Genomic DNA, 13758 nt, shown 5'->3' with positions numbered 1-13758 from the left:
TGATTACCCATATTCTTCAAAATATATTCGTTTGTTTTCAGTATAATAAAGAAATTCATACAGGTTTGAAACAACTTGAGAGTGAGTAAATGATGACAAAATAGAATTTTTGGGCGAACTATTCCTTTAAGAAGTTGCATAGCCTACACACTGAGAATGAGAACAGTCTCAGACCCTATTCACTATGAAAAATGATGGAAAAACAACGAATTGGTGACTGAGGCTTACATTAAACCAAACATCTCATTTTGCCTTCCACTGAAGAAATAAAGTCATGCATGTTTAGTAAATGTTGACAGAATTGTAATTTTGAGTGAACTGTTACTTTAAAACATACATGCACGTGATGCCTCAGCAGGCGGCGCTATTTTCTAACTTTAAGAGATTATTCCAGATAGACATTAGACAAGCAGGGGGAGTGGACAGACTACGGGTTATTGTTGATCACGAACCGGTTTGTTCATGTAACATGAATTTGTGTGATGGCGAAAATGTAGAGAATCGATGGAATGAGCAGATTGCGCAGCCTTGAACCCAGCGCGTGCAAATCGTCTACATCTGTGTGGGATCTTGAACTGTAAACAATAGAGCGCTCGCGAGCGTGCTGCACCCAAAGCCAAGTTTCGTGGCGGCATAATTGGATATAGTCTCAAGGGTTTTCGATTGTTGTTTTGCATCCTGTAGATGTAAATATTTTAACGTCAACTTGAACTGCGTCGTTTGCACGCGCGACGTCATGCAGTGGATGAGTGTACAAGGAAGATGAATCGAGGTCAGATGAAAGGGAATAACAAAGAGAACCTGCTCTGCAGTCTCGCGAGCAACCATTAGCGGAAGCGGCACGTTGTTGTAGTGTTTGACATTCGAACTTAGCAGTGGCGCTCGAGACGTTTTTGAGCCGAGGCGCAGTAACCGACGGTTAGCCATTTTGGCGTATTTTTACCGGCTAAAAATCCGTTAAGCGAGAGACATTTCGTTTCTCACTTGATTTCCGCCGGTTAAACGTTAGTTCAAATACCGAGCACGCGCGTTTGGGGAATTACCGGTTAAACCTGGAGTTGGCCGTTGGTTATTCACCGATAACTGAAGATGACGACGACGACGCTTAACATTATGGTAAGTTTTGTCCTTAAATGTGCTGATAAAGCGGCCGTTTTTAAAACTAAACGGAGCTGTGATTAATATTCATTTATTTACTAGTGGTTAACCTTGGTTTTAGCTGTTTTTTGGTCAACACCAGATATAATAAGTGGAAATAGACTCACTTAAAGGGACAGTTCATCTTAAAATGAATTAATTCACTCGTCATTATGTCGGTTCAACCCCTTATGACTTTATTTGTTCTGTGTAATACTAAAGAAAGAGACATTACGAAAAGTTGCTATTAGTTTTTTTTTCTTCATGATTGTGAATGGAGACTGGTTCTATTATTAAAAAATATCATAATAAAAATAGTCCACACTACTCTTGGGTTATATTCCAATTCGTCTGGAGTCATATGATAATTCTGAGAAACTGACATAATGACGTTTGTTTAATGAAGCTGATTTTGAGGCTTGACATCTTGATTCGCCACTCATTTCCAGTCATTGCATGAGGAAAAAGTGGCCAGTACATTCTTCAGTAGCTTTGTGTTCCTCAAAGGAAAACACATAAGTTACTGCAGTTTAGAAAAAAGTCATCACTAGTATATTTATTTTATTTGAAACTGTGGACTGTATGGTGTTCACACATGGTGAGGGTGAATCTAATTTACTAATCCCGCAGCATATGTTCACTGTACTGAAGATAGATAAGTTGCTTGTTCACTGTCTTGAAGGATTTACTTCAAACGATTGGTTAAATATACAAAAAGCAGAGATGTAAGTTACCTTAGTTGTTTACATTTAAATATATTTATAAATTAGCTAGTTGGGAAATTCATTAACAAAAAGAATTTGCCTTGTTAAATGTCAATAATCAAAGAGTTAACGTTATTTCCTCCTACTCTGTCTTTATCTCATAGTTTCAGTATGACTGGTCTATTTTTGTGTTAATAAACGTCACATCGAGAGAGTAAACCCGTAACCTCATTTGAACTGGTTAATATTTGCTTGGTTGTGGAAAAGCCATTGCAATGTGTACAAGCAGAGTTTTAAGTTGAGTGTAAATGTGTTAACTCTGGCTAACCACCTTGGTTAAAGTATATTTTGTCTCTTTCAGTGAATCGGGTGCAAGGGTTAAACTTTGTGCCCTGGCACGACCTAAGATTCGAAAGTGATCATCACACTTATCAGTGGGCTATTGCCTTGCCCCCTCAGGAGACCCCCTATGTGGATTGAATACACCCCACAGTTTTTCACAGGATGGATGAGCTGGATGTGAGGTCTCCTTTTTTTTATCAACGTGTTTTGATCTGTGCATGGATCCTGCGTGACTTTTATCACCAAGGACTTCCTGTGCTCCTCTCCAACACTTTAGTTTGCAAGAGCATTGACTTTATCTGAACTGCTGTTTTGAGAGGAGGGAGGTTTGTTGAGTTTCCACTTCATTGTCATATATTTATACTGCCTTTTTTCCATGCATGGATAGCATGTAAAGTTTAACCTGACTTTTCACTCCACTGGGTGGAGAAATGTCAGAAAATTTCAGCAACAAGATGGTTAAGTTCCTTTCCCCCCCTTCGAAGAATGTCAACGGCTCCAGCTCAGACACGCTGGTGGGTGAGCGTCTAGGTGTCGAGGTCCGCCGTCGCCACAACACAATGGAGCGGGAGCTGCTGAAGGCAGAGCATCGTTTTTTCCGTCGCAGCGTCATTAACGACTCCAATGCTACAGCGTTGGAACTGCCCAGCAAGAACACAATCCTACCCATCTCAACGGCCTCCCATGCTCTTGTTTGTGAACCTCCTGCCCTGGAAACCAAAGCCGCTTCTGTGGCCACACAGGCTGAAGTGGTTGTACCAGAAAAGAAGGCGGCTGACTGTGTAGAGACAGCCGTAGAGTCAAAGCCAGTGCTGATTGCGAATGCCGGACAGCTTCTTTCTGCAGAATTACCAAGTTTGGCTGTGGAGGTGAAGTCTAGAGATAGTGTTGACGCGAAACGAGAGGATGAGAAAGAGGACGATGAAGAAAGTAAAGAGAAGGCACGAGTAGAGGCAGAGTTACGGGATGCTAAGAAGGAGCAAGACGAAATTGAGGAAGTTGAGACAAATGCAGTCGGGACGTCGCCGGATGGCCGTTTCTTAAAGTTTGACATTGAAATAGGACGTGGCTCTTTCAAGACCGTCTACAAGGGTCTGGATACTGAAACCACGGTGGAGGTAGCATGGTGCGAGTTACAGGTATGTTTCTTGTATTTATAAAACTAGGCCTAGTTGTTTCTTTAAATAAGGGCCAATTCACAAAGAACCGACAGACGGCAACAGACACTTCATCGAGTTTTGTCGGATCAGTGTGTTACTCCAGTTGCAGTCTGTTGGCGTCTGTCTGAGCTTGTTTTCACAGATTGAACATGCTGAATCTGAGTTAGATTGTCTGAGAAGTGACATTCTGTAATCTGGTGATTGTCGCCGTTGGTCTGCGTCTGTCGGTGCAGTGTGAATTGGCCATTATTAGACCCCCTCCCCCAACCTACTTTTTTTTTTCAGCCGGCCACTTATTCCATTAACTTTTCCCATAGGGCTTTTAAAAAGTCTTCATTAAACCATTATAAACTATGAATCAATCCAACCAGCTATGAGGTGAATCGCAACACTACAAACTTTGATTTTAAGCAATACAATAAAATAAAAACTATTTAAAATTGGGATAAAAAGTCCCAAAATCCCATTAAGTATTGCGAATGACATTATCAAATCTTAGTGAAAATTCACAATTCTCTATTACAATTTTAATACCACAGCTACTAGTCTAACTAATATAAATGTAAAAGATTATTAAAGACAAGTAAACAGTCCATTAATAAAATAAGAACTAATAATAAAATTACAAGCAAAAGCACAAATTAATACAATATAACAAAGATAAAAAATTAAATAAACAGTTTTTTTTTCAGGTACTGTACATGCGTTTGTTCATACTGTACGCATGCGTTACTTTCTCTACTGTTTACGCTCACTTAAGATATAGCCTAGCCTAACCGACTATGTTTACTAGGATACTACTCACTGCTTTTTTACATAATTTTGTGTGAATTCGTCTGCTCAAGTACAAGACATGAAAGAGAGCTCAGTTTAGCATTCACACGCTGTCTGAGATGCGCTTTCTGAGCACGCACTTCAGATGTTTGTTCAAGTTCATGCATTGTTAGGATTCATAAAAATATCACCGGCTAACTAACTGGTGAGTGACACTGTTTTATATACTCCTACGCCGATTTTTACTTGCATTTGGCGCTTGGTGAGTTCATTTTATACATCAAGATTATTCAACCCTCTACGATGCAAGTAAATCACTTGCATATGTGACCAAATTTCACATTAGGTGACTAAAATTTCTTAAATTAGCCAATGATTTGACTAATTAAAGATTGAATGGACAATTTTACTCAAATTTGTCAAAATACCCGTCTTGGTGAGTATCCTAGTAAACGTAGTCGGTTATGTCTTATGTGTCAAGTGAAGGTAAACGGTCGAGAAACACAGTGCATGTGTAACTGTATCAGTGCATTGTCTTAAAGTGACAACAGCCTAATATTATTTTCTTGCTGCTGTTTTTAATGTTAATCAAACAACAAATGACTCAATGCACACACAAAAAATCATTCACTGCTCTTGACTGAATAAATTTAGTAACTTTAATAAGGATGCATCTATATTTAATTATAGTGAAGACTATGCTGTTATTTTACCTTTCATTAGTAGATCTACCTGAAAAACCTGAGGACCAGTTAATTTGTATCATTGTTCTGTTGTGTTTATTTGTGCTAGCCTATTGCTTGTAGTTTGATAATTTGTTCTTATTTTATTACAGACTTAATATTTTATCTTTTATTTTATTTATATTGATTTTTTTTACGCCCCTTTGCATTGTTCTTGCATTCTATGTAAAAAGTCCTGCGAGTAAAATAAAGGGTGTCATGGCTTTTGACCGCTAGAATAACAAAGTGCAACACTTGATTCAGTTAGCACTCTTGATCTGTCTGCTGATGGTGGTAAATCACTATCTGATCTGCTTATTCAGGCCTCTAGATTAATTATTATCTCATTCTCTTAAAGCTACAACCCCGTCTTGAGGTCTTTCCGGTACAGCACCTTGTAATGACAATCTTATGACTAGTTTGATTTTGACATAAATGCTCAACCTACACCTTTCCAAGTGATGTATCATCAGTTGGAATTGTTCTTGTTTAATTTTGCGTTCTAATCTCTCTACAAAAAGGAAGGCACTTTTACTAGTCCTATTGTCACACCTTTGAAACGTCTCACCTCTGAAGCGTCTCAATACACACACCCCTGACACTTAACCCATCTGGCATTTGGCCAGTGTTTTTATAGCTGTTGTCATCTTTGGCCATAGCCCCAGCATTGTAATATCATCCTTGAATAGAACATTCTCATTTCCTAATTGGGTTATTTTAGACCACCAGGTGTGTAAGTGGTGTGACATGCAGTAAATCATAGTTAGTGTTTGTTTAAAGTGTACTTTGAGACAGTCTAATTGCTGGGGAAGCCTGTTTCTAAAAATCGAAAAATGTAACTACCGGTAACTCTATATCTTACAGTGTGACTTTATTCTTGGAATTTGTATCTTGCAATTGTGAATTGCCATTTAAAAGTTTGGGGTTGGTAAGATTTTTAAATGTTTTTCAAATAAGTCTCTTGTGTTCATAAAGGCTGCAGTTATTAGATTTTTTTTTTTTTTTTTTAAATGGTAATATTGTTTAGGGCTGGGTTAAAAATACAGATTTCTCATTTTGAAGAAAATTGATTCTTAAATCCCAATAGTCAATCTTTTAGTCTTTATACTTCTGATATGAAACAGTCTCCGCTTTCAAATTCTGTCAGAAATAAATCTGTTTTATTATGAAATTCAAACAATAAATAGTTTTCTCTCTCTTTAATGTGGCACGACAGATCGCTGTAGCGCAACAGTTCAAAAGAAGCAGCAGCATCAGAGCACATATTAAATGATCATCTCTTACTTTTTATTACTAGATATAGCACAAAATAAAGTACAGTAATTAAAAAAATAACTAAACTAAAATTATTCGAAATAGTTTATGAACCTTGAGAAACATGAGCTTTTTTTAATGTATGCTATGGCATAATTCAAGTACAATGAATAGGCCACATCCTTGCAATCATTCCGCTTTTATTGGTTTATGATGTGATAAAAGCATGAGTAATTGCGGTGAGGTGTGCTTGCACAAGGGAGCATAATGACGCTGGCAGAATACATAGCAAAAGCACCTCTGTCGGAAAATCATTGGCTTTTAAGTTGTGACCCACTTAAAGGTATTTTTACATTTTAGATACATTTTACATTTTATTCTTTTTGTTAAGTAGCAGTTTTTCATGTATTGATGTGCCACATAAAGGTGCGATTTCAAAAGTAGGTCAAGTTTAACCACCAAAGCAATTGTAATCTGTGCAAAGTATGGTGAGCTTTACTGCCAAGGCTTGACTGCTGCTGCTCTCCACCCCCTGCTGCCTCTTCTCTTGCAGAGTGATGACGAGGCAGCACCACGTGAGCTGCTGTTCTCCTGCTCATGCCCCTCAGGCGTAGCCAGCTCCATTTGAAACAAAAGCCTCTCTAGCTTTCAGCCTCTTTACATCACTTTCTCGCATTTCATGTCTCACTGTCCCTATTTTTATCTCTCGCCCTGTCTTGTGCGACACAACGGTGGCACAAATGTGTTCTAAGCTGCACTGATGCAGAAAAGAGAAGGGCCTGTATATCTCCCCCAGAATGCCATCTGTCTTTAGCGCCTTATGCTAAACTCAGGGATATTCCCCTCCCACATTTCCCTACTTTCTCGCATGCTAAACACATTTGAACAATATGTAGGTCACCACAAAAAGAAAATGAAAATGAATGTCAGATGCTTCTCTTTACAGAAGTTCCCTCTAAGCCTCCAATTCAATATACCAATACTCTAGTTAAACTGTTTAGCTAGGTAACTAAGTCATCGTTGCAAGTGCATATTACTGACTTTTAAGTGACTGCTTGAGTTTCACCCCAGTTGTCCTGCATTTGCCTTTCTTGCTGCATTTGATCTCTTTAATGGACCCCTGTAAATCCATTTAGCCTTCAATAGTAACCTTAATCTCTTTAAAGATATCTTTTCCCAGTTTACATGATTTGTACTTGGTACATTTACGAATATGTTATTATTTTAAAGTTAAGTAATTATTTGTATTAAATATTTTTTTTTAAATGTAAAAAATTAACAAGCAAAGTTTAATTTAGTTCGTTGTGTTCCCGTGTGTGTGTGGTGTGTGTGGTTTTTTTTAAGGGAAAATTTGATTAGAAAATGACAAATAGATGCTGTTCTTTTGAACTTTCTATTCATCAAATAATCTGGAAATCACAGTTTCCACAAAATATAAAAGGGATAGTTCACCAAAAAATTTAAATTCCGTCATCATTCACTTACTCACACTTATGTTGTTCCAAACCTGTATGAGTTTCTTTCTTCTGCTAAACACAAAAGAATATATTTGAAGGAATGTTGGCAATCAAACAGTTGACGGCTAAAAAAAAAAAAATCTATGGAAGTCAATGGCTACCGTCAGCTGTCTAACATTCTTTAAAATATCTTTTTTTGTGTTCAACAGAACAAGGGTTTTTTGCTTCAATCAACATTCAGCTTTACATTACTGGGAAGAAATTAATTTAAGAATATATAGTAAAATAGAAAACTATTTTATATTAAATAATATACTAAATAAGCTGTAGCCTATTTTTGAGCTAATATCCTTGATGAGCATAAGGGACTTCTTTCAAAAACAAAATCTTACTGGTCCCAAACTTATGAATGGTAGTGTATGACTTTTCTTTTTTACTTCCTTAATGTAAAATTATAGTAATTTTAGATGGGAAATAAGTCCATGCAGTTTCTAACAAAAAATGTTCACGAAGCATATGGCCCCCATAAGATCACTGATTAACAATACAGGCTTATAGAGAGTGTAGGAATTAACTCCTTGTGCGACCCCTTATAAGCAGTCAGACCTCTGGACTCTATCCCAACCTACTAAACTACGCTGTCAGTTTTAAATTAATTGTTAAATGTATTTCTAGGTCATCAGTCAGTTGTAGGGTTGTCAATTTTATTTCTTTTTTTTTTTTTTTTTTTTTTTCAGTTTAATGCAATTAATGCAGAATCCACTTTTTTTTTGTTATCCTTTCACTACGCTACAGTATATGATCATGCTTTCATTCATTCAAGTGCTATTAAAACAGTCAAGCGGCTCTCTGTAACCAAACACCCGAATAGACGCACAGAATGCCACTTTAGACAGTGACGTGTTGAGTTGTCTTTCTTGCTTGAACAGACAACACACAAAACTGTTTACAAGGTTACATGGGTCAAAAACAATTGGCTAACTTTTTTGTGCATTTTAGCAGGGCAGTTAAAAATCTGAATCTGGAAGAAGAAAAGCCTTTAGCCTATATATTAAAGCTTATTAAATGTTCAAATTGATATCTCTCAATTATACTGCAATGTTGAATGGCTATAATGGCTAAAATTGATAGAAAAAACCCCATCTAATAGAGACATCGGTATCAATACTGGTATTGGTGATACTGGCCTTTATTTATAGTGCCACTGCTTACTAGTAAAAAGATTATATTAAACAAATGTTTGTTGTTCCTAAATTATTTTGTAGATTCAATGTGAAAGTATTACAATATAGGCTAAAAAACAAACTGCACTTTTAATAAAGTGTATTAAAAACTTTAATGTTAGGTGCGATTTAATGTGATAAGAAGTTTTTCTTTTTTAGTTTTTTTTTTCCCCCTCTCGGTTGACCACACTAGTAATTTGTGTTTCAGATCATCTCACTAATCCTAATTCCTTATCCTTTGCCTGAAGTGGTATGTGCCCTTGCACGTGAGTCGGATTCATGCCAGGAGTTTTATCCTCATGCTGGAGTTCAGTGTGCGGTCCGCCCCGTTGGGGAAACGCTCCCACGCTTAGCTGGCCTTGTCCTAGGCCACAGAGTGCACCACATGTTTGGAATAGCCAAAGAGGAAGAGAGAGAAAGTAGGTTTGTCATAGGGTGGGGTGCAAAGCGGAGTCCCTCTTCCTTTAACCCGCATCAATCGGCACTGAATTGGCTTTCTACCGGGCTTCACCCCGTTAAGGCGTAGTGCTAAAGACCTCGTTTTTTGTTACTTGGAAGTTTTAACCATAGCTTAGGGTGAATAGGCGTCCTTGCTGGCCTTGACAAAGGCAAACTCACAGATAAATGTTTCTCATTCCAGAAATGGCAGCTGACCACACCAAATGTAGGTCAACCAAGAAATGCCATTTGAATTGTGTGCATTGTTTTAACGGCAGTCGTACACACAGCAGTTCTATCTACTTGCTGGACTGGGTTTGAGGCAAATACTTTGCGGTTTCATTGTAGATGATATTATTAGTGCTGCACCATCTACTTTGACTGCGAATGAGGTTTTTGCCGCAGCAGTATTTCCCCCTCGGTGAAACCATAATTCAAGACAGAACTTTTTATTTTTTTTTGTCATCAAAGAAAAGTTAAAGAGGTGTTGAACATGCTTAAAGCGGTTAAGGGATGCTGGTGTTTTATAAGGAAGCTGAATAAAATCTGGTTTTGTTTGTTTAAATTAAATAATAAAGAAATGGTCAAACTTTTCTTATCAACTGCTTTGACTACACTTATTTATCATTCATTTCAAGTTTAGAGGTTTAATATATAAAATATTTTGAATAAAATGTGATGCACATAAATTATAATGAAAATATATAAATTTTTTAGTATTCTCCTAGTGTTAAATCAAATTTTCGCAAAAGTATTTTTACTGCCATTAATGTTGATCAGTTTTTCCCTTCTCGCAAGTGGGAAAAAAAAAAGTTTAGACGGGTGCCCAATCCTGTTCCTCTATCTACTTTTCTGCAAAGTTCAGCTCCAACCCTAGTCAAAGACAACTGAACCAGCTAATAAAGGTCTTCAGGAGTACTTGATAATTACAGTCAGGTGTTTTGGATCAGGGTTGGATCGGATCTCTGCAGTTAGGTAGATCTCCAGTGACACGATTGATGATTTAAGATGTGGTCAAACTGAATGTTTCTGGGCAAAATCCAGTCATTTCTACAGGAATCTGTGCAATCATGTAAAAGCGAAATATTTCCCTCCGTAGATGTCAGTGAAATTTTGCTCAAATATCACTGTCACCATCTGCTGACAAAGTTAATATTGTAAAATATGACTTCTTTTTTTTAGGATCGCAAGTTATCCAAGACAGAGCGGCAGCGTTTTAAAGAGGAAGCCGGAATGCTGAAGGGTCTTCAGCATCCTAACATAGTACGCTTCTACGACTCCTGGGAGTCATCCTTGAAAGGGAGGAAGTGTATTGTCCTGGTGACTGAACTCATGACATCTGGGACTCTCAAGACGTAAGTGCTCTAATTTTTTACTGTCGTATTCTCTCTTCTTTTTAAAAAAAAAAACATGTTTGTCACAGAGCCCACTTGCTATGATTGACTTGGTTTCGGTGCCCTTGTAGGTATCTAAAACGGTTTAAGGAGATGAAGATCAAAGTCCTGCGCAGCTGGTGCCGGCAGATTCTGAAGGGGCTGCACTTCCTTCATACCAGGTCGCCTCCCATCATCCACCGGGACCTCAAATGTGACAACATATTCATCACTGGACCTACTGGATCAGTCAAGATTGGAGACTTGGGCCTGGCTACCCTCAAGAGATCCTCCTTTGCCAAGAGTGTCATAGGTACGGCTAAGTATTTGCAAGTGTTACCGCCTCCAAATCCATTTGAATTGGCCGACTCAGATTTGTGGTTGAGGGAAAAGCAAATCCTTCATTCCGTGTTTCTTTTCTTCCTCTGCTTCTTTTCCAAGCGCGTTTTTTTAACAGTGGTGAGAAAGCAGACCACAGCGTTTCCCTGACCGATCGAACCGCAGCAAACCAGGGCTCCCGCTTTATGGAAGTTGTCTCTTGACACCCTCCTTTAGTTTAAATGTAGTTTTTTCTCTGGTCTTCTGTCTTCATTGTCACAATTTCAGGTACCCTCAGACAGTGTAAGTAGTTGTGGAGCGGTTGTAGGCATTTTGTGACTCGTCTGCAGGGAAACCTGATCTGATCATGGAATAACACTAGAGCTAGAGCTGAGCCCTGGGCTGGCAGGTACCGTGAGTGATCTTTGCTCTGGTTTGGAAATTTGTGGTCTGTTTCTTCAGTCAACCATGATTTAATGATGATGATGCTAATGAATCTGTTCATTTTTTCCCCCCACAAGGAAATGCTTGTTTTCTTTCAGTGTGTCAGTGTCTGGAGCTCAAAGCCTTAAACTCTCTGCTCATCTCCCTCATACTTTTAGCTTTGAGATCTTTGTGTTTTTGTTTTGTTTTGGAAGCCTTAGGCTCTAACTTCAGGTCTCCCCTTATTCTACTTTAAGGATTATTTAATGTACTGCAGTACAGACAGTAAGTACGCAGAAATGAGCCTGGTAAGTCCACCAGTATTATGTGACACATCAGTCTGAATCCATTATAAATATGGGAAGTTTGTCCGTGTGAGACCTTTGTCAATGGGTAACTTGGTTACTAGTTCGCCTGGTGCACAGAACTTCACTTTTCAGTAAGCTTTGGAGTGTGTAACATTTGAAATGCTCAACCTTTTCTTCACAGGTTAACCCAAAGGTAGGACGTTTTTGAAAGGTTTATGTTTTCCATAGCTAGTGCTTCGGTTTGGTCTTGTGATTAAAAGCATAAGGCCCTCTGACCATGGACTTGTTTTAACATCCTGTTTGGGCTAACATCTACAAATACATTGTTTGAATTCAGGCTACCTTGTTTAGAGTCATGTAGTCAGTCCAGGCCTTCGAGTGAGTCCTGTGCACCAGTTTGTTTTTTCTCTAACTCATTCCTGCCCTTGAAGGTCTTACATGGAGAAACTTGGGCTTCTTATCATTGCGGTCTAACTGAGGACAGTTTCCCCCTTTTCTTTTTTTTTTTACTTTTCTATCCCCTTTTTGCTCTCCTTCCCTCTACCTCTCTCTTTTCTCGCAGGTTGTGCCCGAGCGGTCTTCAGCGACAGCATCATCTTCCTCTCACCTCTTCACTGAGAGGGTGTAATAGGGTACTGAGAGAGTTCTGAACCATTCTTTTAATTTAAGGTACCCCTGAGTTCATGGCGCCTGAGATGTATGAGGAGAAGTATGACGAGTCGGTGGATGTGTATGCCTTTGGGATGTGTATGCTGGAGATGGCTACTTCTGAGTACCCGTACTCCGAGTGTCAGAATGCAGCTCAGATCTATCGCAGAGTCACCAGCGTAAGTCCACACTTCACTGGCGGAGGAGAGAGCCCCCGCACACTCATCCTCCCCCTTGTTTGCTGCACTATTTTAGTCTTTTTATCCCTTTTTTGCCCTCTGTGGGGGTGTTTCCTTTCTGCCTTTTTCTCACACAGTGGTAAGTTGGTTTTTTACCTCTACCAGTAAATGCTTAAGTCATGACCTCTCACAAATCAATACGATATGAAACAAAATGGTACCAGACAGAAATACATGCAAAATTTTAGTTTGAGTGATTCAAATGTAGAAACCTTAAGAAAATCCAGCCTCAAGTTAAATGGGTCATGAACTGCTTTATTTATATATATATATATATATATATATATATATATATATATATATATATATTTATTTATTTATTATTATTATTAGTAGTAGTTCACTGAGGTCCACTTATAATCTTATCAATATTTTTTACAACAAAAAGAAGTAGCCTAATAAGCTATTTTCTATCCTATTTTTGACGCTCTTTTTAAAACACTCCATTTTAACAGGCATTCAAGAGTTTGAAGTAAATGCCCACTTCTATGATGGGTAACAGTTTTGCATATTAATATAATTTTCATTGTCCTCGCTATTACATGGGTGGAATTGTTTCGAAAACTTCCGATGTTGAAAATTATCTTGTTACATACCGTAGTTGAATAATTTGCCAACGATTTGGAACATTTATGCGTATTACATATGCTTTTTAAGTCTTGGTTGTGGCTAATAAAGTTTTAAGTACTAATTGACATGATAACTTGGTGTTTGTTGTAAACCGAATTATGATTGAATGAATGTACCATTGTTTGTCACACTGTCGTTCTTATTGGCTATTCATAGTAAATCCTTTTCGATAAAGTAAAAAACATATGCATTGTCAGTTGCAGTTTTAAATAAAATTAAACGCTTTGTAAATTTAATATCTTAGTGATGTCAAAAAAGGTCTCACTCACTGAAGCTTTTATTCAGGATTACAGTGAATGGCTTTGGTCAAAACAATTACAAAAGCAGCATTCTTTACATGCTTTGTTCCGTATCCGATAATAATCCAATGCATTAACCCCATAAATGCCTAAGCAAAGGAAAGAACAGCACATCAACAATTTAGTTTGACTGCAGCACTACAGTATAAATTACTCAGTACATATCAAACGATCTGTAACAGACAAAGCAATAGTGACACATGGTAAAAACACTGTTACACTTGTGTGTCGGATTCATTATAGTTGTATATACATTTGTATTTTCTACCACATAACGTGGGAATCGGTGGGTGGGGCTAAAGAGGCGGT

General features: G+C 38.0%; 1 protein-coding gene across 4 annotated transcripts in view; it reads left to right on the top strand.

The window, feature by feature from the left end:
• The first annotated feature begins 381 nt into the window (after positions 1-381).
• The window catches only part of wnk1a (WNK lysine deficient protein kinase 1a), a 24521-nt gene continuing 11144 nt past the window's right edge, over positions 382-13758 (top strand). For all 4 annotated transcript variants that reach the window (XM_079604351.1, XM_079604349.1, XM_079604350.1 and 1 more), the window contains exons 1-5: positions 382-1116; positions 2203-3322; positions 10394-10566; positions 10677-10897; positions 12303-12460. In XM_079604351.1, the coding sequence (XP_079460477.1) occupies positions 2615-3322; positions 10394-10566; positions 10677-10897; positions 12303-12460 (1260 nt within the window). In that variant the 5' untranslated portion in view covers positions 382-1116; positions 2203-2614. The remainder of the gene's footprint in view (positions 1117-2202; positions 3323-10393; positions 10567-10676; positions 10898-12302; positions 12461-13758) is intronic.

The sequence above is a fragment of the Phoxinus phoxinus genome, assembly GCF_949152265.1.
Source record: "Phoxinus phoxinus genome assembly, chromosome: 25".
NCBI lineage: Eukaryota > Metazoa > Chordata > Actinopteri > Cypriniformes > Leuciscidae > Phoxinus > Phoxinus phoxinus.
This window is presented reverse-complemented; position numbering and strand designations above follow the sequence as displayed.